We start from the raw sequence: 26689 nt of genomic DNA on the forward strand, positions 1-26689 counted from the left end.
TCTGAGGCTGAAATTACCAAAGCTTCTTCATCTTCCAAACTTATGATCCAAAGCAGAGATTGTCCAGAAAAGTCACATCATTCAGTGCTTCCCACCACCCAGCACACACATGCACACATACATCTCAACACGCTGTTCTCCAAACAGAAGGTTTGCTCTGCTCCATGACTTGGACAAACCATTTTTGCCAATATCCAATTCAAGGCTGAAGGCTCCTATTTATTCTTGAATTCTCATGTAAGTGGTTACAGTAGCCATCTGGTGAAAACATACACCTTCTTTCCTGTGGAAGAGCAGCAGAGGTTTCTGACATTCAGAGAACAACCTGATGTCATGTTTGATAAATGCTGGTAAATCTCTCAACCTCTAATCAAAGACTTCTTGGGTTTATACTTCTGCTACTGATTTCATGCTGGGGCAATTTCCTGTGCTCAAGCTGTGTTAAGAACATCTGTGTGGAGTCTCTCACTCACGTTTCTGGCACACATGAACCTAAAAGGACAACTCAAAACAGCATTGGCTTCGAGGCTTACATCCCAATGATCCCTCCCCCCACCGCCCAAGAACAAGATAAAAATCAATAAATCATCTAATAATCCCTTCTTAAAAGTATTCTTTACATAAGGATAATTACAGATTGCAAAATATAGATTGCAAGAAAGACATCTTTGAGCAGACACTGTTTCTTTGCATGAGATTCGGAATGACAAATTGTAATTTGCTACTCAAAGATGAGAGATCTATGTGCAGGGATGCCGTAATTGCTTTTGTGCTCCTCAAATAATTTCTTTAGTTTCTGTAGATACAATGCATGTAGCTGATCAATCTCTTCAGTGGTGGGGTTCAAGTTCTGTTTTACAGGGATGGGGCTTCCCACTGTAAATCAAACACAACAGCATTAGCTTCATTAACATCTCCTTTTAAGCAGAATTGCTGTCCCTTCTGTAAGAGCTCCACCACAGCTCCCATTCAGATGGCAGAATCAGAGCACAATTTTCTTACCCTGGGGCCTGATCCTGCCTTTCACAAGCCTCAGTCCTGGGTCTTGTTTTTCACTTCCTTTTGCTCAAGTTCAGGTAAAATAAATTAAGGACCCCCCCTCTCCAGCATTTCAGTTTGGCAGCAAAAGAGCAAATGAGAAGAGCGATAAGCTCTAACTTGAAGGAGCAGTTTACACTTCAAGATACAATCCTATGGGTCATGTGCTGTCTACAAGTTCAACACAGTATTTTAAAAAATGTACTTTCTCACTGTCTTCTGATCTGAATAGTCAAACCACTCAGTGTGACGCCTGCTTAAGAGGACAGTGGTGCCCTCAACCACACTGTCACAGGAACCGGATGGAAGGAAATATTTATCTTCCAATTTATTCAAAGTGGATATCACTGCACCAGAAATATGACCTCAGCCTATGGTGGGGTAGCATGTAAATCCCCTAAACCCTGTGAGGTGTCTCTGAACCACCCATTGCCCACAAATGTCACTGGAACCACAACGTTCTCCAGGCACTGTGCAAAGCCTGCTACCTGCTCCATGGAAATCCAGAGGTAGCCTTCACTTCCACAAAAGGCTATGGCTAAAAAGTGGATTGCTAAGAGAAGCTTCCCATGATCTCATTCTCTCCTGTGTTGTTCAGCCATCAGATTTTGACAGATATTCTTGCACTGGAAGCACCAACACCTTAACAGATCCCACTGGGATTACAGAAAAAGCCTAGAAAAACAGAGAGCTAAAAGCACCCTCAGGAATTTTCCAAACACACCTGAAAATTCCTGTTAAGAGATGGTGCCACTTCAGATTGGATGGTGATGACTAAAGGGAAGCCTAGCCAGAACCACAAAGAGCTGAGCCTGCATTTTCCTGCTGCAGCTCCAGCTCTCAGTCCTGTGTGGTGCTGCAACTCAGACTTTACATGGCTGGGGTGGGAACCCAGCCTTGGATTGAGCAATACCTTAGAGGGGTGTGAAATCAATATACATACAATACAGGATTTCCAGAGGCAGGACTGGAAACAGCAAACAGCCCCCAAGCCCTTCTGCAACAGTCTCTTCTCCCAGGAGTGAAGATTTCTTGTGGGGTGGAAAACTATACTCATCTCTCTAATATTATGTGCAGCTTTAAAGAACTTGCCTAATTTGATATTTTAGAGTTGTCTCTATTCCTGTAAAGCAGTAATAAAAAAAAAAGTAAAGGAAAAACAAAACCACTTATCAAGCCCAACACTCAAATTTCACTGATCTTGGCTTAGCTGAATGGCTCTTGGATCCATGGCCTCTGAACCAGGACTGGAATCACCCATACCTGGCCACATTGGCAGCACAGCTCATCACCTCAGGTGAGCTCTCTGCAGCTCTCAGGAGCTGAGCCAATGCTTTCCAAGCCATATGGAGGCATACCAAGAACACCCCACACACTTCTAATGGTACAGGCACATTGTGATAGTTCTCAAACATGGGAAAAGAGACACAATAAGCAAAGGACCTTGTGAGATCTTACAAGTTCTGTTGCAAGACTCTGGTCTTGCCGATTTGTAGCACTCCTGTGCTTTTGTCATGATGAAGAAATGCCTTAACAAATAACACATTTTAAGCTTCAGAACAGCCCTGGTGTCATCAGCCCAAAGAAAACCCCACAGATTATAGATCTCATCCAATACATCTCATTCCAAAGCTTTGATAACTTTTTGGCTTTAAAATAAGTGGCATTTTTAGCCTGCCTGTGTACAATGCAGGCATTAAAATTAAATATTTTCAAAATATTCAACTGCATGAAGTGATAAAACACAGAGCTCTTTTTATGCTAAATTTCAAGCAGATATGATTTTGTCTTAAACATTTTTATTTGTTTCATACTGTAATCAAATCAATCCCATAAAGAGGGAGAACCACCTTCAAAGTCCCCTGTGGAACACCATAAAAGCTCAATTTTCTTTAGTTCACTCAGGTCAGAATCTAGCTAAAAATGACCAATCAAAAAATTTACAGACAGACAGCTATTGCCTTTGCATGAGACCCATCATCACCTATTTTGTAAAGGTGTGGTTGTCAATAGCACTAGTAAAACCATGAAAAATATGTTCAGTTCCACACTCCAGTGAGAGTAGATGAGCAGTAATGAAGGCTTTTGGGGGAAAACACTCTCCCAAACTGCCTGTTGATGTGGCACGCACACTCACAATTAAACATGACAGGATCTTTCCAAGGGAAAAAGCCAAGAGGGAAGGAAACACCCCAAAGACCTGCAAGGCCATCTAATTGGCAGTCTGCCCAAGGGCTGTGGCTGTGGCACCACAATGTGTCCTCTCTCTTTCCTCCTGCATCTCTCCCTCTGTCCTGATGAGCACCAGGTCAGGACCACACAAGCTCCTTCCAGCAGCCCTGCTCCAGAGCTCTGCTGGGGTGGCTGTGCCTCAGCTGGAACATCCAACTGCTACTTCTCTGCAGAGCTAAGAAATGAAGGTTCTGGGCTTCTCACGAAACAGCTACAGCATCCAAAACCACAGCAACAGCTGCAGAACTGTGGCAGCCATCTCATAAAAACTGGACAACTCTTGGATTTCTTTATGGATTGCCAAGGATAGGAGCCTATGGATAACTGAGAATGAAGAGTAAGATTTGGTCAGAAAAGGGAAAGGGAGAAAGGAATTGTCCCCTTTAACTGGGAATGACAGTAAACCTCACATACTTGTTTTAGATGCACAGTAATCAATTCAGATTTATAAGAACAGACTTATAAATGTACAGATATTAGCAGCACACTGATGAATTTCTAAACATTTGCAAACACATTAGAAAAGGTGCAGGGAACTTACCAACAGTATGAATAGGCTGCCTGTAAGGTATTAAGCCAAAACTGTATTGGAATACTCCTCTAGCATGAAATAGTGGCAAAGCAAAGCCCATTATCTTTTGCAACTTCTCCTGTACATTCCTGAGCCATGAACCTTTGGGATTTGCAACTTGCTTGAATAGCTCATTTTCACCAAAGGAAAAGACTGGGACCAGATGAGCCCTGTAAAACAAAGAGGACACTGAGAATTCTACATCAGCCTGCACTTGCACTGCAGTTCACATCAGCAGCACAGAAACAGTTTCACAATAACCAGACAGAGAGTTTCAGCAGCTTTGGATTTCATCAGCAACAGGCATTCAACCCTTCTCATGTGCAGCAGCTTTTTGGATGCCTTGGGTGGTGGTGTTTAAAAAAAAAAGTGATTGGCACACAACTAGCAACTTGTTTTTGGCAGTATTTAGTTGGTTGGTACCTATTGCAATTTGTGACTGTTCGGAATTATGAAAATGAGTAATTGCATATATCATAAGTATGTCTTTATCCACCACTATTTCAGCAAGTCCACCCTTGTTCCACTACATTTTTTCTCTTGGCAAGCAAAGAAGCCTCATTGCTAACTTTATAATGCTCCCAGCTGGGTAGCATCAAAACCAGATCTTGGCTTTCCCTTGTCTTTTGACCGGAGTAATGTGTGCCCTTGATTTCAGCACAAAAACCTTGATAAAAACCAGACACCCTCACAGACACGAGTGCAATGCCAGATTCCTTCTCTGCTGTCCAATTCCCAGCCAAACCCTGCTTCCTCAGGACTTCTTCGAAAACAGTAGCCTTAATCCATTTTTACCAGAGGTCACATCTTACCCACAGAAATTACGTGAACCCACTTTGGCTCTTGCACAGCCTAATGAATTCTCATTCAGATCATGAATTGGCCTGGGAGGAAAGGCACTGACTAGCTCCTGGACAAACAACATGTGTGGATAGAATCAGTGTAGGTAAACCCACCATTGTATTTTAAACCTTGGCTGCAGTATGGTTTTTGATTAATGCTTAGTTTCATTAACTATTCTACAGAGTTTAGAGAAAAAAAAAAGCAGGGTAATCCTAAGCAGTCTCTGAAGAATTCAGGAATATTTTCTTTATTTAAATCTTAGTTTCTGTATCTTAGCTCTATTCTGTCCCCAGTACCTTTGAGAAAAACCTTACTGTAAAATAGCAGTATTGCTAGAACATTGTCAGAATGAGTATCTGCAGAGCTGTGAAATCTTGAGGATGATGCACTGAGGACAGAGCTGGCTGGGAAGCACTGTGGACTGTCAAAATCCATCTGTACAGTAGAAAACAACTGCTTCAAAAGCTTCTTTAGCCTGAGGACACACACAGACTATCATTCCCACATACTATTCTGACTAGTGTCTGCTCAAAGTTTCTTTCTCCAGTGGATTTATCACCTTGCCACCTGTAAAAGAAATATCAGAAAGCCTGGTACTTACTGTGGCTGTGTAAACACTTGACTTTTTACTACAACACTAAGACAAACAGGAACATCTTGTGGTGCAATAGCTGCGGTGCCCCGACACTGTGGGATTTGTTTTAATCTACTGAAGACTTTTGCAAGATGCTATGTAGGAGGTTAAGACAGAGAAATAAGTAACTTATGATTGTGAAATTAAAGATAAGTTATCTGATTCATCATTTGTTTTGTGTCTTTAGGATTTCTTCACTTTGTATCAGATATTTGTACTACCTTGGACCAAAATGTCTTTTGCAGAAGTGCAGAGGACTTTTGCTGACATATTCAGGCCACATTTGACAAGCTCCTAGCTGGGGAACACAGCTTCTCAGTGCTGGCAGCACAGCAGCCAGGGCCAGAGAACACAACCCTCTGCATTGCCCCTTCCTTCCTGTGCTGGTATTTGCTGCTGGAAATCATGAGCATCAGGAATGTGTGCAGGCACTGGTGGCAGATGGGTCTTCTCAACTGTGTCCCACAAGCCTCCCTGGCCCTTTCATTTTCACTTCAGTTGGAAATTCTCTTCTCATTTTGTTAATTGTTAAAAACAAGCCATAAAAAGCAGAAGCAATTACTGGATGCCGAGTCTTTGGGCAGGAGCTCTGTTAGACTCACACTGTCCCACAGCCCCGCTGGACAGATGAGAAGTCAGAATTGCAATGCTTCACACAGAAGCAGCGTTTTGTGCTGGTGTTTGTAGGAATGACTTGGAGCCTGCTGGTTACAGTGACCATGTGAGCTGTAGCCCTTAGCCACTCGGGCAGAGACAGGCACTGCCACCCAGGGGAGGGCTCTAGACAGTCATGACCCTTTTAGAAAGATGAGGACCAGCACTGGAATCTAAGTAAGTGAAGGGGTAAAGGGGCCATTCCTGTGTTTCTTAAGTGTTCCACTCCTGCTGTTATGTGTTGGAGATACTTTTGAAATCAATGTCATGAGAGGCACAGGCGTATCTGATTTCTCAATCCAAATCAATTTAGATGAGAGATAACCACCACCAACCTTTGTGATATGACAGACCAGACATCTATCAACATACTAAGAAAAAAAAAAGTATCTAAATATTCTTCTAATTTTTATGGTTAAAACAAATAAAAGCTAGCGAGTGTTGAGGATCCCACTGAATTAATCAACAGCTGAGCAAAAATTGAGTAAGGACTCATTTAGGCAGTAAACTCTTAATTCAAATACACAAGTATTTTGTCTGGGTACAAATTAGACTAGAATGTTACATTCTGTTGGCGCAAAACATTCTTTATGAGAATCCTAGTGATACGTATAAGAAATACCCTTGGAATTCTGGCACAGAACAGTTTCTAGAACAGTTGCTAGTTTTTTGCACCCTGTATAAAAGCAGAGACCCCCTCTTCTCAGAGATCACCTTTTCTCCAGTTAATAACTTAAAAAGCTCTTACAGAGTTCTCAAGACTAGTATTTTGTTCTCATTGCTTCACATGTCAATGCATAATCCTGGGAGTTGTTCAGAAAGTGCAGCCAGAACACATCATTGGTTTCAATATTTCTAATACACAAACCATCTAGACCAGTCCAGAACAGACACAATATCTTATACTGTGTAAAGCACTCAAAATATATTGATGCCATCTCTGTTTAACACACTGATGGCTGCTTCATAGTAAAAAGTTATCTAGGTTTTCTAGAGATTTTCACCAAAAATTCCCAGGAATTTATTTTTGCAGATGGCAATCTACAAAAGAAAGTCATTAGAATAATAGTGAAAACAAATCTTCCTAGACCATAATTCTCAGTGATTTAATGAAAGAGGGCCTGGCTATCTAATTTGTTTGTTTGTTTGCTTAAAATGAGAAGAAAATTCTACCTTAATGTATCATCAATTTACAGAACAGAAAGCAGAATGTTTGCCCTACTCAGCAAAACCAGCCAAGATTTACTAATATTGTTTCATAATTCTTACTCTTTGTTAGTGCAAGAAACAACTGAAATAAAACAATATATGCTAATAACACCTACTGTTACAAATTATGAAAGTCAAAGGGATCCCAGATTGGATCTAGGTGGAAAAATTGGCTCCTGTGCCAGATGTTCTTAGACACTTCGACTCTCAAATTCTCTAATTTTATGTAACAGGAACCATATTTAAGAATCAATCTACATTCAAAGCATGCTTCATGGAAGACCTACCCATGTTTCAGGGCCATTTTAATAAAGCCCTTCCTCTTGAGGATGTTCAAGGTTAGACTTCCAGGATGTGCATTCAGAGATTCCTCTGCTCCTCCAATCACAATGACAGATGCATGGCCACCTCCTTCATTGCTCAGCACATGTGAGACGCTTTCCTTGGAAGCAGAAACCATTCCTTCAGGAGGAAACATTTTCAGAGTGACCACTGGATCTTCATGTACAAGTACAGTAGAATTTAAGAATATTTTTAAATATATAAATGATTTTTCAAAATTATAACAGCATAGAACAGATTTCAAAGGTTTGGGTTCAAGCTCCTCACTCTGGAACAGATTTGGTTTTGGGCACATGCTTTGATTTCACACTGATGAGTTAAATGCTGTCGCCTGTTGCAAGAGTTTTGAGTTCTTCAGGGTGTGCTCTTCTGGCAACTTAACTCCTCCTCAGAGAGACTCTGTGCCCAAGAACAGAGGAGGTGAATGGCAGCAGATACTGCTGAGAGGCAGCAGCTAAAGCTGTGCAGCAGGTTCATACAAACACGGGCACAGAGGGGTTAACAGAATGTATAGAGGACTTGTTAATGTAAACATGGAGCTACAGTGCCAAGCAGATCCCTCCACTCTTTTCACAGCTATAAAGCAGCAGCTCCATTGAAGGCAATGGCATGGTAGTATTAGGAGAAACAAAAAGACTCACTTCTACCATTCCCAATAACTGCATCAGCTCCTTCTCTAGTAACCAGGCCCAGGCACTCATCAATATTTAGGCTAAAATAGCAGATTATATGAAGCTTTTCTCGTACTCCTGCTGATACAAATACTTCTAATCAGAGGCACACTGTTGTACAAGACTTTATCATCTCCTTAGGTCTTGCTCTGGACCTGGTGCTTTGAAAAATCCCTTTTCCAACAGATATGCACCTAATCTTTCAAAGGTTCCTTTTCCTTCGTGCCCTAAGTTTTATTTCAAAGGCTTACAGTGGTTCCATTTACTAAGAAGCTATGTTTAATTACACTGTGCTGAATTCATATAATCTAAGTGACAATTTAGAGATCAAGTCTAGTTTACATTGTTGGTTTTACAGAGTTGGTGTCAAAACACACTTTTGGATGTCTCACTCCCTGCTTGGTCTTTTTTCCAATCGGGACATTACAATGCGGAGTATAAAAGTTTTGTAAGAGAGGGAAGATGACTATGATCTACTTTTGAGAGCTGGCCACCAAGAGGAATAGCTCGCAACTGGAGCAAGTCCAGACCTCACTAAAAAGCTATATTCATTTGCCACATACGCCTTCACAGTCACTGTTACTCTGAAAATGCAGCTGACCTGGGACTCACAAATAATTCAAGTGATGCTTATTCAAGTCAGCATGCATTTTCCCTTGAAAGGAAAGCAGAAGCCACTGCCTTTCCCCAGGACAAGTGTGTCTCCTACTGAAGCAGAGCTGCCCTGCCCTGAATGCAGGGCACTGCTCTGTGCTCACACTGCAGCCTGGGGGTGTCACAGCTGTGCTGCCAGAGGCAACAACTGCACCTGTTAGACACAGGCAGGAAAAGACTGGGAAACGAAACATTGTGCCAGGAGCATGGCTTTCAGGACATGGAAAATTTTGCAAGTGTTTTATGATTGGGCTGGTGACCTGTATTACACCAAAGGTCCCCTCTCATTTATCAGCTGCATACCTGTGAAAACCGAGCTCCAATGCTGGCTCTTCTTTAGTGTGCTTTTTACTGCAGTTATTTCTCATTCTGCAGGTAAATATTTGTTCCCATGGGTCAAGATGCCAAAACCATGTAAACCCGACTTCCAGACAATGATTAAATGACAGTGTTTAAAATTGCAATGTTCTACCACTGCCAATCCCTCACTTAGCAAGCCTCAAAGAACACCCTCAGAAATTACATTTGCATGGAAAGGCATTCTCTGATATGTTGAAGTATACATAGATAAGTAATTCTAATATTAATCTGGGCAACATCCCAGGCGTGTTTCTGTGCATGGAGCAGTGGAGCAGCTTCTCTGAGATCGCAGTGTCTGTGCTGCAGTCATGAATAAAGTTAGACCTCTGTCTCCCAAACTTAGTCTTGTGCATCAGAGCATGCTTAAATGCTGCAGTTGAGTGAATTTAAATAACTCCTGTATTAAACCATTGTGGGGGAGCACTAGTTCTTATTTCATTCTTCTCATTTTTCAGTTCCCCCAACTTGAGTGCTTTTTATTTTTTTTTTATTACTGTAGTACCAGTCGTGAATATCACCCCTTTATGACAAATGCTTCACAGAGCAGAGAAAAAAGGTGTCTCTCTTTAGAGTTCACATCTCAATTAAAATTACACAAATTTGCAACATGGGACTTCAATCAGAAGCAGGTAATTAATTTCTGAGTATAAAGATATTTGTAATGTATAACACTAAGCCCTTCAGGTAAGAGATAATCCTAAATTTGTTTTACAAGTGCCTGCTAATTACTAAATAAAATTACAAATTATTATGCCCTTCTCCTCTTGTATATAATGGGTACTCAGGACTGCTGTCTGACAGTTCAAAGGAAAATTAGCAATTTCTTTTCAGAAAGAAAAAACAACTCAGTGATATAGTTTACAAAGCTATTAATAAAGCCTTCCAAAATTTTTTGCCACAACAGTTCATCATAAAATAGAGGTTAAATGTAGCACCAACACTGATCCTTCTGAAATTACTTACCATATGTAAGTAGAGGAATAGACTCTACATTTGTAACAGAAGCTAAAATATGAAGCAACAGCTGAGACATTCTGCTTTTACCTACCAGCACTCATTATGTATTCTCTGAAGAAGGGACAGCCAAACCAGATGGGCATGATATGGAGATATGGAGTAAGCCCAGGAAATAAATTTTTGAAAGGAGGATCGGTGCAAAAGTTTCCGAAGGCTCCAGCTACCAGGACCCCATGAGGGTGAAAGCCAAGTAAGTAGTTGTGATTTGGGTTCAGTTCTGACGTTTTTATAAGCTGAAAAATAGAGTCAGTGGTGGGCATTATAATATTTACCTCAAAAATAATAGGTATGGAGAGTGCACATTGACAGGACTTAGCAGCAACAACAATGAATTTCCTTCTGAGCACTTAGAATTACTGTCCTGCTTTACAGATAAAGAAAGCTTAAATAGATGTGTCAGGATACCTTGTCTAGCATTTACTGTGCTGAAGAGCTATCTTGTCACCCAACTAGAACTTGTAGTCCAACTAGAAAACCAGGCCCTGTCCCCTTTTGTCACTAAATCTGAGATTTCCCACATTTTAAAAAGAAGTTAAGTTCACCTTGCAGTGAGTATTAGAATTTTAGCAAGGATGAGTCTTAGTTGTTTGTCCATGGTTATGGCTAGTCAAGCTGTTTGTGAGCTTTTACTCACATGAATGGGAAAGTATTCCCTGAAGTACTTCCAGACAGTCCAGCTTCTGACCCACTGGGACCGTCTGCCCCCAGCACATGGTGTTTCCCAGTCGAGGTAGAGCCACAGCAGGTACAGAACAGCAAGGAACCAGAAGTTGCCCAGGATCAGGAGCACAAAGAATCCACAGCAAAACTCTGCTACAAGAGACAAAAAGTGAAAGCAGAGCAAGCATTAATCACATCTGTGTCCTTTTAAGAATGCCCAGCCCTGATATGGTTTTACAGATTAACTCAAAGTGCACACAAATTGAACTCAGCTCATTCTACATGGTGCTGTTACAGTGAGGGTGAAACATTACAAGGATGTATCATCTCAGTCTATTATTTCTCCCTCTACTGCACAACTGGATGTTTGGAAGAGAGCATCTGGTTTACCTAAGGCAAAATAAAAGAAGACAACAAGAGCTAACAAGGATGCTTTAGGGAGAAGAAAGGAAAGCTGGAGAAGGAAAGAAAGGAAACGGAACCATATGAACATCTCTTTTCTAATTACAGGGATGTTGGGCAATCATTTTCTATTCTCTTTCTTAGCTTCTCTACCTATAATACGGGGGTGGTAGTTCTACTCCCAGCCAAAAGTGCTGTCACTGGCCAAGGAGATGCACTAGGCAAGACCAAAGCACAAAGAGGCTCCACTTCAGTCACTAAACACGTCAAAGGAGAAGTTCAGTGCTGCTATGGGAATACAGCAGCAGGTAAGTCCTGATACTTTCAAACCAAATTAAGTAAGAATTGTAACATCCTGCTATAATAGTGATACATAAGAATTGTATTATTCACAATTCAAAGAGCAGGAAAAAGTTGTTCGGTTAAATATAAAGTGTTTCTTGGGGCTCAGCCTTGAAATAATTACTCAGGGAAATCCTATGGAAACTTTGTAAAACTTGCAGAGTTTTAGTCTTGGAGTATGTTAACAGCACTGGTCTGAGAAGTCTGAGGAGTAGGAGCTGCTGCTCTCTGCCCTGTGATACCCTTGCAGCAGCAGTAGGCTGCTTTGACACCTCCTGAACAAACCCCATCAGGCTCATGGATCAGATGCTGAAGTCCAGGTTGCAAGGGAACCAGGGCTTTAACATCATAAATTTATACAATGGCAAGCAAAACAGGACCTTGTTCTCACTGGAAGACTCAATGGGCAGAGTTGCAGAAGCCCAGTGTTTTTCAGAGATATTTTACAATGCAGAAGCAGTACTTTAGGTCTCAAAATTGACTGGCTTTCATGAGGGCAATATCCTGTGAAGTCCTAGAAGTTGCACCAGTGAAACATACTGAGCTAAATACACCACTAAACAGAGCAGACATAAAAAACAACAGAAGTACTTCAGGCAATAATTTGGCTCATACAATGTAAAATATCATCAGAACTGAAAACTTTAGAATAAGTAGACGAACAAAGAGCAAAACCCACTCATTCTAGTTCAGATCACCTTCATTCAGGAGAGATATTTCTTGGGTGTTGAAAAGTCAACAGATTCCCTAGACTATGCAGGTTTCAAGCTGAGATCTCAGCTTGGTCTACAGGCAGACTTGCATTTCCTCCAGCCGGAATATTTACTTTTTCTGAACTTCAACCACCTTGTTCCTGTGCCTAGTTTGACTGTGCCTTCAGAATAGAACTGGATATCTTGTCTAGAAGGGGATGAACATTCACATTTCCAGCAGGAATATGAGCAGAAAAATAAGGAATTGCATTTGCTCTGAGGAAGGGAGAAGGAAATGACCATAAACAAAAGCAGGAGCAGGACAAAACCTACCATTTTCAAGGATACTCTATTATTTGGTACAGAAGCTCACTGCTTCCTCCTCAATCAAATAACCCTGGTCTTGCACAGAAAAGCACTTAAGCAAGAGCTCTTGAAAAACACCACAGCTAACTGAGGCCCACAGACCCCCAAAGTCAATGTGGAAAACTCACAAGAACTGAAACCAGTTCTAAGGAACATCATTAATGCAGGACAAGTAACACGGGTGAAATATGAGACCCAAATTCCACAGGGAAATTCACAGGGAATCCCACAACAGCATCACTCCAAAATAGGGTACAGAAGTCTATTGAGAAAAAGTCATTACCTGTTCCTTGAAGAAGAGATCCTGAAACTACAGAAATTTCTAGGAATGCTAATCTGGACAGGATGACAAGGTTCTTGGTTTAAGTTTGAACAAGTATGAGAATCGTAAATCAATTCATTTGTTATGCAAAAATCTAGTAAGTATTTCTATTTCCTACCCTTCCTTTCAGAAACACTATCCACTTAACACAGAATCAATCACATGGCTCTTTTAACATGGAATCACATGGCTTTTTACTATCAGTTTGCTAGCAAACAGCTGAAAAGTGCTTTGTAGCCAAGCATCCTTGCTGTGAGAGCTAATTACATCAGCGGTGAGAAGGCCCAGATAGCAGTACTTAATCCTAAGCAGACAAACATCCACCAGATCAACAAGCTGGCTGCCTTGCTTTAGCTGGGACACCTTCCTGAGTGCAGGCAAGGTATGGCGAGATAAGTATGCTGTTAGCACTTCCTCAGGGGAGCTCAGCATTTTGTAGGACAAAGTTGATTACTGCATTCCCAATGAGATGTGTGAGGCAAATTCCTTTTACCATACCTCCTCATTACTTAAACGAATTAGCAGCCTGCAAGATGAGCTAAACACTGATGACTCAAAACCAATGAGCTTGTAAACACAAACCTGATGTTTTCTCCTTCAGAGAAAACAGTGAGTAAATAAATAACAACCATTTTAACTAAATTCATAAACAAATTCCAGGCAAAAGGTGAATAATTTGGGAATTGTCACTCTTCTGCATCATTGTGCCCTTGGATGTAGTTCCAGTGTACATTCTAAGTGTAATTTTTTGGTTGAACTTGCTTTGAAAAATATCTCTGTGATATATTGGAATTTGGGGGTAGGTGAGGGGGGAGGAGGAAATATACATTAAAAGACAAATCACTGCCATGGAACTCTGAACACTGGGTTTGTGAACCAATATTAGTGTGTCACTTCTCCATTTCCCATTTACAACACATGGATACTCATATTTTCCAACAAATGGTGAAAACCACTCTATGTAGTGTTAGCTACCAGCACTGGCAGCCATTCTGCCCAATGATGTTTGCACACTTGATCCTTCAATCATTAATCAGGCTCTGAGTTTGCAGCTGGGGGCACCAAATTTATAAAACAGTTAAATACCATAGATAGGAAGCAGGAAAACAGCACAGGTTAAATCTGGAAATTGGAAGCTTCAAATACATTTGGAGTTACTAAGGCATTAAAATGTTTGATTGATACCTGTTGTGAAAGCCATCAAATGCAAGATTGTTCCTGTAAGAGAAAGCTCCCATAATGCTCAGAGTAGTCATGGACAGCATGGGCACTGCAGCTGTGTCCCTGGTGCCAGAGGTGCTGGTGTCACCCCAAGCAGCACTACAAGCTCTTTGCAGTGTTCCAAAAACCATGCAAAGGAGCTCACTCCGAAACTGGTTGGGCAGCCAGCTTTTGTTGGATATGGATCAGTCTCCTGTGAGGGCCTTTGTCAGGTTATTGGTTACATCTGGGAGCCACAAAGATATTTGAGCACTCCTACCAAGGAAGCTGTATCTCAGCAGAGCTGTGAGAGCAAACACAAACCCTCAATGCCAAACTTTAGAGGTCTGTTTATGCTGAAATTTGGTTCCAAGTTCCCAAGACCTTCCACTGGCAAATACTGATAAACTAGAGATACAGAGCATTACACACAACTGACTTGGAGGTAGAGTGGCCTGGATACCATAAACCCCCAAGTTACTAATTGCCAAATCCCAAGACAGCATGCCAAATTTAGTGTACCTGTTTCCCATTTCTTTTCTTTCTCCTTAGGCATTCACTGTCATATATGTTCACATAGGGGTTGTCAAGCTAGGGTCTCTGGCCTGACACAGCAGAGCCATTTTTTCTTAGTATTTTTGAGAGATACAAATAAATACACACAGACACCTGGGTAAATTCCCTCCCTAAGACATAGGTCACAGAGGCAGCATTCCTAGAAATACTAGTCAGTAAGTACCCTGTTATTCTCTGTGATCACACTTCAGTCCCTACCCATAGGCCACCAACAAACTTCATGGATAGATGAGTGCAGAGTGACAAAAACATGTACCAATACCAGCCTGCTTGCTATGAAAGGCTCGTGGAGATTAGCTGAGTTTTCTTAAGCACCAGAAGAGGGTATCTTTTTAAAAAAGACTTTGAGGAAGAACAAAACTATATTAGTTGTCCAGCTGTAGCTGATGAATTAAACCATCATGGCATGTTTGCAGAAAAGGTTAATATTTGCTTTAGCACATTACACTGACACCTTCTTTCTCAACACAGAAACCACTTATTATTCCAGCAGCAATCTCTCACTCTTTGGCAAATGTTTCATAATTTCTATTATTTTGGGGAAGCCAGATCCACAACTCAAAACTGTCTCCAGCAAGTTCAACTAAGAGACTGCTTCATCTTACATGCACAGAAGTTTAATCACTAGAGAACAGGATGTAGTTTAATACATACCAACGTCTTCAGCATATTATTTTGTGGCTTTGTGCATATTAAAGTATACCTTATATTATATACTGATTTTGCATTATAAATGGTTTTGCAAATAAATACAGGGGTGCCTTCACAACAGTCACTTCCTAAATCTCCAGTAAGGAGACGAGAGACACTGCTGGGCCCCAAAGGTGGGCCTCAGAAGATGCACTATTCTCCCCTACCATCACTTTTTCACAGAGAAAAATCCTGGTATCCCTGCTGGAGGGTTAAACTCTCATTTCCCTCTCTCATTGTCTGGCCCAAGACACCACCACTCCCCCCAAGTTGCTCAGTTTTGCATTTGATTTTGTACATGTTCAAACTCCACTGTCCATTTTCACATCAGGGCACAGAAGTTAGCAGGAGCACATAGCTCACCAACTCAGCTTCTAGCTTTACTTTCTTCAAAAACGCTCTCATTTGATTTGTATACATTAGAGACAAAGGAAAACAAAAGGCTAAAGCACTGGGAAAGCAACACTTCAACCAAACCTGATTTTTCTTTGTTTTAATGATTTTGCCTTTAAATGAACCCTTTGATCTACCTCCTGATACAAAGTGAACCTCACTGACAGATGTGCAGTACTGAGGCACACAGCTCACAGCAAGGATAAATGCCCAACTGCTGTGTGCCGTGTGAGAAACAGAAAACCTATACCTGTTCCCAATAAGAGGCTATCAGGCATACTGGTAAATGCAGCAAAATTAATTCAAAGTTCTTTAGAAAAACATTTCCAAGCTTAAAAACAAAGATTTCCTGCAAACACTGGGCACATCCACTGCATACAGTGACAATTTCTTTAGTGCATATGATACAAAAATGGGGGTTATGTAACCTCTTTGCTTTGCCAGTCCAGCAGCACTTACAGGCTTGGAAATTTTATTTCTCCAGGTGCCTTTCTGCCTGGGGTTAGGTTGGACAGTGGCACAGAGCAGTCAAGAGCAGCCAGCACACAGGCAGACATGGTGTGGGTATTGCACAAGCTCGGAACAGGGCCAGACCTGCCCCAGAACTGTCAGCCCCCGGCCAAGCGAACGAATCTCGAATAACTGTAATTACCGGCATAAAACTACCATCTGTAAAAATTGTCTGCTTTGGCCTTTTATCCAAAGTAGATACTACGAGATTGCAAAATTTCATGTATCTGCTGCTTCAGCAGTAAAACACTAACGGCTTGACATTATGCTTCAGCCTGAAGCTCTTTTGGATTTGTGCTTAATACAGTGAGAAATAGCAGGATTTTAGCATTTGCCAGTTTTCAGTTTTAACAGCTTTAGTTTTCTGGACTCAAGACCAGTAACACTTGTCTTTCAAAAGACAGAAGCCAAATTTAAACACTTCTCTCTTTCATGGAACTTATATCCAAACTTTTCTGGTCTGCTGACTTGGAGAATGTAAGATAAAATACTACATGGCATTTTCAGCCAACACACAGTGGGAAACTGTTAATGGGCATTTCTCTCATCTAATCCAGAAACTCTTACATACACATCCCAGTATTTCAGAACTCATTTTTGCTTTCGGTGTCATGCCCCTGGATAACAAACAGGCAAACCACTGTTACAATGAAAACTTGTCTTTCCCTTTTGAGGGTGAACTTTGGCAGCTTGCAGCACAGAACAAGGAAGCACAGGAACTTACACACAGAATTTTAAAGAGGTTCCTTTTGTATATAATGAAATTCTGTGCACATCTGTACAGCTTTTTTGAGACAGAGGCATGTTTACTCTGCCTACGCTGCACAACAGAAGCAATGGATCTCTAGTGCAGATCCAGCCCAAGCTGGTATACTGCATGAAGAAGCAGAACTTTGCTTGTACCAGGCTGCTGCTGCTATTTTTTCAGTGTTTGCAGACTGATTCACTCTTTCTACAGTGGAGATGAGATTTAGGCTTCAACAACTACTGCATGTCTGTATTTCAGGCCAGCTTGTGAGTTGAACAAGTAAGAGGACATTTTCAGTCATCAATTCCACAATCTCAGAAAACCATGCATTACAACAAAGCAAGCCTGGAGAGCAAGGGCTTTTTACATTTCTCAGCCAGGAAGATAAAACCAAGAGTCTTTTATCCAAGTCACATCGTGAATTCTAAGTTGTAATAGGCTCACATTCCCCTTACAGCTTACTTGGTGCGCAAAATCACTTTTTCACATGTCACTCCCCAGATTTGAAGCATATCATTGACCAATTCAGCTTTTGTCATTCAGGGCACTAATTTTCAGAGTTATCTTACTTCATCTGTTAGTCCTACAGTTCATTTCACTAAGCTATGGCACATTACAACATACCTAGATGGACAACTTCAGCAGCTAAGCTAGTACCCCATTTATTCACTGCTCTAAACAGAATCCCTCTATTTCATGAATCATTAGTTGTCATAGGGCATTATCTGTTCAAGTTTTCACATGCAGATATGTAACACAAGACAGATTATCAAGATCGTGGTTGGCATAAAGCAGTTCCAGCCACACACAAATCTCCAAAGAACACCTAAACCTCCAACCTATTCTGGGATGAACTCACGCAGTATTTCACTGGTCCTGAGGCATCCCCTCCCTGATTTGGAAGTGTCACTATTGAATCCACAGCTTACAAACAAACAACCTCTGTTCAGAAAAAACAACAAAAAAACCCGCTGAAAAATCCAGACATGGGGCAGTCCAGAACATCAGAAACCAGCTCATTTAAGTAATTTAGGATTCCTCCACCTGAATTTTCCTGCAGCTAAGTGAAACTTTTTGGCCAGAACAGTGGCTGGCCTTTCACTTGAAAGCATCTGCCTATGAAATGACAAGGTCACATTGCTCAGCTCTAAAGATAAACATCCCCATGGTGCACAAGCAGATAAGTATTATTAGAATCAAATTGTTAATCAAGCATTCTTGCAAATCCATTTGTTTCATGATTACATGAACTCACTGTACTCAACATAACCAGCCATAAGATCATTTCTGAGATGATTTTCCTTAACATTCCCAGGCAGTGCCAGCTGCAGATGACAGCTCCCTGCTTTGCCCACTAAACTACAGAGAGGGGATTTTCTGCATCCCGATCACTTCTAGTCAGCACAGGAAGATGTGGTTATCTGCCCCAGTATTACTTACTACATTAGGGAAGAAAACAGCTCTCTTCCACTGCCCCTGAACTTCCACTGCTTTATGAGACTTAAATAATGGCTCATGCCAAGACCTAATTCAATAACAGAAAATTAAAAGTACAGACTGCTTACAATGTAGCCAAAAACAGAAACTGTTTATCATTTAACGACATATAATTTCGAGGTAACAGAACATCTGCTGATTAATCTGTGAAAATACTTCATAGCCTCCATACTTCCCTCCCAAATCTTTCATGTGTGGACTAACAACCTAAAAAAAACCTGAAAGACATCAGACCATCTGTAGGATAATATATTTGTAAGACATACAAGGAAGATAAGTGCACACTACTTTTCTCCTTGTAAATCCTAGAGCATGGACAAACTTGAAGTGTTCCAGCATTTCCAGTAATACACAGGTGGCTCTGTATCTCAGAACAGACTATTCAATAACCACTGCCCAATTAATACAATCCATGGATTTAGTCTCATAGAGTTAAGGCTTACCTTATCAAGTGATTCATTTCATCACATTCAAGATACCTGCCCATGTGAATAAGATTTGCTGCTGTGAATAGGTGCTTAATGATAGGTGTCTATTAAGATATTAGGAACATTAATTACAGAGGAACAATCAGCAGAAAAATATTACCAAGTAGAATTAGCAACACTTGCTTAAAGCCAGTGAGGACATCTTTCATATTATTTACAGAGTGTCTGCATTTGAATCAATTCACTGACAATGCCCATTATTTTTCATTACCTTGTTAAATGAGAATTTTATTGAACTACAGCATATAAAGTTATTTTACGAAATTACGAATGAAAAGAGCATGCACCAGACTTTATGCCCATTTTCGATAAAAAAATTGCTGTCAGAAACCTACAGGGCCTCTCAATGAGGAGCCACAGGCACCAGCTTTTTAGGCTCATATTTGAAGTAGAACCCATAGAAAGAAATAGACCCCCATAAAAGAGGAAGAGCCATCCAAAGCTTTCAGGGAAGAAAGAAGTGCGATGCTCTTGCGCGCCCGGGGATCGCCGGGGAGCTGCTCGCCCCCGGCCGCTTCTGCCCCCACGTGGAGCCACGGCTGGCACCGAGCGATGCCCACGGGTAACGCCGATCACGGAAAAAGCCGCTTCTCGCCCTTTTCTGTCTGGGGCAGGGGTAGGCAGGAGGAAGGCTGTTACCCAGCAGGAGGAAGGAGAAGATCCACTGCAGAACGGCGACTGTCTGGATCCTCCTCTTTAAGGGGATATTGATGGGGGCAAATTCGACCTTCATGCTGACGGACAGCAGCGCGGGAGGCACGGACCTGCCGGCTCCGGCTCCAGCCGCAGCCCCAGCCGCCGCACCTGCCCGCCGTGCGCCGTTCTGCCGCGGCCCCGGCCGTGCAGGACGCGCCCCTCCCGCCGCCGGCGCTGCCCACGGCCGCGAGTCCGGCAGGCGGGGACGGGGAGGCGGTGCCGCCCGCCCCGGCCGCGGGAAACCCGATCCTGGAGCGGGAGCGGGCAGAGCCCGGGCACGGCTGCGGGGGCTGGCGGCTGCTACACCCCCTCCGCCCACAGGCGGCCGGCGCGGCTCCCTCCGCCCGGAGCACCGCGCCTGCCACCGCTCCGCATGCGAGCACCGGGCGGAGGCACCGCGGCTCTGTCGGAGCGAGCCCCGCGCCTGCGGACCCAGGTGCGCCCGCACACCCCGCACCTGCGCTGCCCTGCCGGGCCGAGCGGGCTTTCCCCCCTCGGAGCGCCCGGAGACCCGGCACTCCGGGGCGTGCTTAAGGCTCTTACCATTAAAGAGCTTATGGAGCTGACCCAGAACTTAGAGTTCCTGCAGTGTTTGGCGTCAAGTCTTTCGGTTTAATTACAGCAGCACACGCACAGGCTCCTCCCGCCCGCGGCGCTTCGCCCGGGGTGTCCGTGACAGGGATCGTCAAAATAAAACTTCGGCGTGAAAAACAAACCAGCCCCCGAAGCTTGCACAGCGTTGCCCCAGCTGACCCCCATTCCCCATGGGGACGGCGGCAGCGCCGGGATTCACCATCCCCCGGGGGGACAGCGATGACGCTGGGACTTGCGGTCCCCACGCGGGGACGGGGACAGCGGCACCGCCGGGACTCGCGGTCCCACACGGGCCGCCCCTCCCGCCCATCGCCGGCGACAGAGCGGGGCCCCGCCGCGGGTTGATGTCACCTCCGTAGCTGCCCGCCGCGCTGCCGGGACTCGGTGCGCCGCCCGCCCTCTCCTCAGGCGCAGGACGGGCTCGGAGCAGCCCCGCGGGCGCCCGGGCGCGGTGTCACGGCCCTGCGGAGCGCGGGGGGCGGCGGGCGCGGGCGGAGGTCTGAGGGCGGCCCGCCGGCAGCGCGGCGGGAGCGCGGCGGGGCCTGGCGGGCGAGCGGCGCAGGCGCAGCGCGGGCCAGGGCCGCCATGCCGACCGTCAGCGTGAAGCGGGAGCTGCTGTTCCAGGCGCTGGGCAGGAGCTACAGTGAGTGCCCGCCATCCCCGCCGTGCCGCGGGACGCGCCCGCCCAGCGCCGCGCTCGCCGGGTGCCACCGCCGCGGCCCCTCCGCCGCTGCCCGCCCCGGCCGGGGCGAAGCCCTGAGCTCCCACGGTGCCGCCGGCCGCGCCCTGCGTGTCCCGGGTGCCCGGGCTGCGCTGGGGCTCTCGGGAGAGCTCGGGCCTCAGAGCGCCGGTGGCTCCCGTGCCGCCTGCTCCTCGCCAGCCCACGGCACGCCCGGCACAGCCGTGGCACAGCCGTGGCACAGCCATGTGTTATCCCCGGCCCCTTCAGCACATGGCCCCGGCGCGCTGTGCTGGAGCCCAGATCTCTCGGGAAAGTGCAACCACGCGTCTCCGCGTGGCGGTTTCTGGTTGGAGTGTCACTGTTTTGGGATCTGGTTAAACGAAGAACGAGAGAGAAGAGGGGGAGCAGGCAAAGCGGGCAGTGAATAGTGTGGGTTATTCAGTCCTTTCTGCCTGGCTCAGGAAGCAGATTTCAGAGCTGCTCGGCTGAAGGAGCATTCAGGACATGCAGTGGTTTAGACCAGACGGAAGCTGTGGCTCTTCAGACAGCTCGGTGCAGATCTGCACTGTCAGAACAGGGCTGTGTTACTCACATGGTACCACACAGTTGATGCAACCTCTGTAGAAGAGCCTGTCTGATCAGAATAGGAGCACTTGGCAGAAACTGCCCAGTTATTCCCTTCTGATTTCATTATCTGTTCAAGCCAGAGTTGCTCTGACAGATCTGGTTGAGGGGCTGAGCTCCAAAGATCAGAAGCTCTCCCTTGTGACTGTCAGAATACCACATCAATAAATCAAATATGTACTGAAGAAGCTGGTACTCAGATACAAATATAAGGAAAAGTCTTTAAATTACTTTTACCATAATCTTTTTTTTTCCAAAATAGCATGTTTTATCATGTTTGAAAACATTCTAAACACACACACAAAAATTAGGTCTAAGGCCTGCTTATTAACCAAAATTCACCCTTTCCCTTCACAGCGGATGAAGAATTTGATGAGCTTTGCTTTGAGTTTGGTTTGGAGCTTGATGAAATTGTAAGTAATGTTTATATTTGTCATTTTTGAGTAGGTGTAGCATATTGACAGCATTGATTTTTGGTAAGAGTTTGTATGGCATTGTTTCCAGCATATCCCCTGTTACAATGTTGTAATGGACTGTATTAACACAGATGTTTTGAATCTGGAAAAAAGCCCTCAGACTTACAAAAGTTACTGCTTTGGAAGCAAAAGACTCCAGGATGGCATATTGCAATACTTCCTGGAGGTCAGCACTCTGTGCCCCTTGATCTTCAGTCTCAGGCACCATTTTATTTAGCAGCATAAATATGGCCACAGAACATGTATTGGTCATATTTTACAAGATCTGTTTGGTTTTGTTTGATAAGCAGTCATCTGTGCAATATCCACAATAAATATATTTGTCCTGGACATTTTTACCTGAGTTGTAACTAATTTATACTTAATGTTTTGATTTAGATTCTGTACTTGTGGAGATTTGTTGGCCCTGATAACTCTGTCCGTGCAAATCTTGTTCAAGTAAACCTGTTTTGGTTTTGCCATTTAATTTTAATTTATTGGCTTTTTAATGACGTTTATCAAAAGACATCTGAACATTATATGTTATGCTTTATTTCAGAAGAAATTTGATTATGGCAAGTTATTTGCCAATCTATTGCCAAATATAAGGTCTCAGATCTCTACTGGGATCTAACATCCTGAAGGTTCTTGCTTCTATAATATATTTTCTTACAATTAAAATTTTAATACTGAATTTTTCTTTTGGTACACTGCTGTACAGTTTCTGAATTTAAGGTTTTATATAATTTCTTGTATTTGGTGTGTCCATTTGTTGTATAAATGCAAATTACAGTGTTAAACTTCTAATTAATACAGTTTCTCCTGTCATATCACTATCATACTGGTGTCAATGTTACGATATATCAGGTTAAAACCACATTTTTGCTTAATTTCAGACATCTGAGAAGGACATTATAAGTAAAGAAAAGGGTGAAGAAAAGGCCAAGGGTGCGTCTGATGTGGTTCTCTATAAAATCGATGTTCCTGCCAACCGCTACGATCTGCTGTGCCTGGAAGGGTTGGTGCGAGGACTGCAGGTCTTTAAGGAAAGGTAAGGCAGAGTTGTGAAATTTCTGTGTTATTTGTTGAAATATGGGTCCATTTCTGGTCAGTAAACAGAACTTCCTACTTGCATGCATTTGGAGTATGATTACATATGTAGATGAGATTCATCAGATGTTCCTCTGGAGAGGATCCGCTGCATAACTTAAAAAGACTAGACCAGAATGTTATTGAGTTTTGTATCTGTTCTAAAATGTTTTCAGTTGCTGTTCCATTTGAGACTTATCCTCTCTAAAGAACTCCTGCAGAGAAGCTTCTTTGTGATCCTTTGTAATAAATACCAATAAATACCAAAACAAATAATTTATTTCCCTTTTCTGCAATGACTTTATCTTGCTGAGTTCTTCCTTTTCTTGTTCAGTAGTCTGGTGACCATCCCATAAAAAACAAGTTTTGCACAGTTAGCTAATTACATGCCAAGAAACATTACCGAGAAAGTTTTCTACATATAATTCCTGCTACATTTCTAGACTTTGCTGCATTTCAGCTACAGACTTACTTCTGGTTTTGTTTTAGGATAAATCTCCCTAGGTTTGAAAAGATAATACCAGCTGAGGGTGAAGGTCAGAGGCTGATCATCACTGAACAGGTAAAAGTGTTTACTGCACCTCTGTAAATGCATTGAGAGTTGCTGAAGCAGAAAGATCCATATCAGTACGGTTTTGTAAGAGCAGTGAGACTGGAAATCTTGTTTGCAGAACAAGAGCTAAAGACTTTTAAATGTCTCTACTAGTTGTGATCTATTCTTAGGAATGAGGAGGGGGAGGAACAATATACAAATTGTTTTGGCTGAACCTAGTAGCAGATCAAATCAAAGTTTCAGATGCAGCTCAGAGCAAATCTCTTGAAATCTGCATGCTGTTGTTGTAAATTGCAGACTGCCCAGATCCGGCCTCACGCTGTAGCTGCCGTCCTCCGAAATATAACTTTTACCAAGGACCGGTATGACAGTTTCATCGACCTCCAAGAGAAACTACACCAAAATATTTGCAGGTTTGTGCTTAAATTTAAGGTAATGTATAGTGTCTGTGTGTATGATTTTATCACGTGTTAAAACTGCACATCCCTATTGCAGAGAGGTGTTTTGGTTGTGCCAGGGAAAATCTTCTATAGGAGCTCTCTTGATTCTTCTCATTTCCTTGCCTGTTCTTGTCTGCTGCCAATATTGTTCAACATAAATAGCTGTTACAGTTCATTCAGCAGTTGAGGCAGAAATGCTTAGCAACATTCCCATTGGATTTGCATTGACAGTTGTGTTGCTATTCATAATAATATTTATTAAAATGTTATTCATCAAATGATTTCTAGGCTTCTCAAAATGATGCTTCTGCTTTTTCAATAAGCTCTGCGAATGCATAGAAGTATAGAGCATCATACTCTAAGAAACTCCAAGTATTATTAGTAAAAACATTATTTTGCCTTCTTTATTTCTAGGAAAAGAGCATTAGTAGCAATAGGTACCCATGACTTGGACACCATCACTGGTCCATTTACTTTTACAGCCAAAGCACCTTCTGAAATTAAATTTAAGCCCTTGAGTCAATCCCAGGAGTACACAGCCTCACAAATTATGGATCTGTATAGGGTAAGTGGAATTTTTCAGACTCGTTGCACTAAAGGAGGGAGATAAATTTCCAAGGTTAAATATCTCTCATATCCTTGTTATTAAAGTTGTTCTTACAAATAAAACACAGCTGTCTTCTGTAGCTTAACAGCCATTGAACATTCCATATTTTGCTTATCATGTTGGTAAACATATACTGGCCCTGGAGACAAATCCTCAAGTATCTCTCACTAAAACGTAAGAGAGCTCAGAAACAAGAGAGACAAAAAGGAAATTAGGTTTTTGGTACAGCACATACTTATGTCATTAGAACAAATGTAAATTTGGATCAAATTTAGGTATGTGTCAGTATCCAGTAATTTATAACTAAAATATTACAGTGCTAATTTTTATCACTTTTAAGAAGAGTTCCTATAGACTAAGGATATTTGGCAATGTTTGTGTGCTGTGGTGAACAAGGGTATCATTTGGACAGAATGGCCTAGACATGTTTGAAAGAATCCTTAAATAATCTGCAGCACTTCTGAAGAAAATCAAAAATCCAGTTCTTTAATTTCAGACTTCTCCTGCTGCTGGGAGCAAACACTCTTTGCTAGTAAAGTACCTAACTCTAACCCAATCCTTCCCACCTTCAGAATTCCCCTTAATCACTCACCAAAGGATTGTGGCTCTATGGAAGTCCACCTGTGAGCTGAAGTGAAATTCAGTTTGTGCTTTGTTTCTCCAGACTGACAGCCACCTTCGACACTATTTGCACCTGATTGAAAACAAGCCACGTTATCCTGTCATTTATGACAGCAATGGGGTTGTTCTGTCCATGCCACCAATCATCAATGGTAAGATTAATTTGTGACTGCTGTGTACTGTTACTGCTGTTTTGTGTGTGAATTAGAGTCTGAAAGAAATTCTGTCATAGGGATTATTATGTTTTCTTAAAATTGTTTCACTTACAGTTTCGTTAAGTCTTGTTTCAATTTAAAGGTAGTCAGTTTTTTTTTTTTTTTTGCTCTCTCCCTAGGCTGCTAGTGTTCCTTTTTCTCATCTTCATCAGAAGGGTGTAAAAGTCCTACTGCAAACCTCTGCATTGAGCTTCTCATACTCTTCCCCAGCTCAATATTAAGTTCCCTGTGACAGGAACTTCCGTTAGTAAAACGTTTTGTTTAGCTAAAAGAAGCCAGCAAGAGGTTATTTTGTAAACTGGTAAGGGTGACTGGTAACTGCAACTTTGTACTCCATTTTATGAGGTCACAGCAGGGAACTTACCAGCCATGGGACCTATTTTTCTATGGATCCTATTGCTGTCTCACTAAGTGATTTCAGGAGACTTTAAGTGCCTCAAAAGAATAAATTGGTCTAGACTATATTTTTTGCATTGTTTCTAAATATTGGATTCCTGTGAATGCAAAAGAAACCATGGGTGATTTTTGAGAACCAAATTAACTGAAGCCATTTGTTTGCTTCATGACAAAAGCATGACAAAAGCACATGACAAGCATTACTCCTTAAATAAAGATAATTCAGTATACCTTTATAGTGAAATATAGGTCAGGAATCAGTAGATTTGCCTACACTGACCAATAAATCTGCAGTGATAATCTCTTTGGATGTATGCTTCCTAATAGACCTTATCCAGCTAACCCAAATCTTGTTAAAAGGCAGCTCAAACTCCCTGGCAGGGACTGGTAACAGTAACTGTTCTGAATTGAAGATGCTGTCAACCACTGTACCTGATCCTTCTTTGTTAGGTTCATTCCAACTTAGGGGTATTCCATGTATATGCACTCCATATTGTTTATATTTTATCAATTAAAAAGGTTGAGCTAAATTTAACACCTGCCTCTGCTTTAGAGAATAGTATCAAAGAGAGGCTTCCAGGTCAGAGGTGCTTTTTAAACAGATGA

General features: G+C 42.6%; 2 protein-coding genes and 1 long non-coding RNA gene across 4 annotated transcripts in view; 1 reads left to right on the plus strand and 2 right to left on the minus strand.

Moving 5' to 3' along the window:
- Positions 1-259: 259 nt before the first annotated feature.
- Positions 260-20143, minus strand: MOGAT1 (monoacylglycerol O-acyltransferase 1). Its single transcript, XM_068200955.1, has 6 exons — positions 19751-20143; positions 10860-11038; positions 10257-10458; positions 7469-7643; positions 3812-4011; positions 260-876 (listed from the first exon to the last, which is right to left on the minus strand). The coding sequence occupies exons 1-6, from the start codon at positions 19842-19844 to the stop codon at positions 722-724; spliced, it is 1005 nt and encodes a 334-aa protein (XP_068057056.1). The 5' UTR covers positions 19845-20143; the 3' UTR covers positions 260-721.
- Positions 20144-20895: 752 nt separating this feature from the next.
- The window catches only part of FARSB (phenylalanyl-tRNA synthetase subunit beta), a 36225-nt gene continuing 30431 nt past the window's right edge, over positions 20896-26689 (plus strand). Inside the window, exons 1-7 of one of the 2 annotated variants that reach the window (XM_068200951.1) lie at positions 20896-21044; positions 22065-22120; positions 23059-23213; positions 23741-23813; positions 24102-24217; positions 24659-24809; positions 25516-25624. In XM_068200951.1, coding sequence (XP_068057052.1) covers positions 20987-21044; positions 22065-22120; positions 23059-23213; positions 23741-23813; positions 24102-24217; positions 24659-24809; positions 25516-25624 — 718 coding nt within the window. In that variant the 5' untranslated portion in view covers positions 20896-20986. The remainder of the gene's footprint in view (positions 21045-22064; positions 22121-23058; positions 23214-23740; positions 23814-24101; positions 24218-24658; positions 24810-25515; positions 25625-26689) is intronic. The other variant, XM_068200950.1, reaches the window with a different exon arrangement.
- Positions 24213-26689, minus strand: part of LOC137480078 (uncharacterized) — a 31321-nt gene continuing 28844 nt past the window's right edge. The window contains exons 2-3 of the long non-coding RNA XR_011002695.1: positions 25444-25472; positions 24213-24377 (exon numbers count right to left, since the gene is read on the minus strand). This is a non-coding gene — a long non-coding RNA (uncharacterized lncRNA). The remainder of the gene's footprint in view (positions 24378-25443; positions 25473-26689) is intronic.

This window comes from Anomalospiza imberbis, chromosome 10, assembly GCF_031753505.1.
Source record: "Anomalospiza imberbis isolate Cuckoo-Finch-1a 21T00152 chromosome 10, ASM3175350v1, whole genome shotgun sequence".
Lineage (NCBI taxonomy): Eukaryota > Metazoa > Chordata > Aves > Passeriformes > Viduidae > Anomalospiza > Anomalospiza imberbis.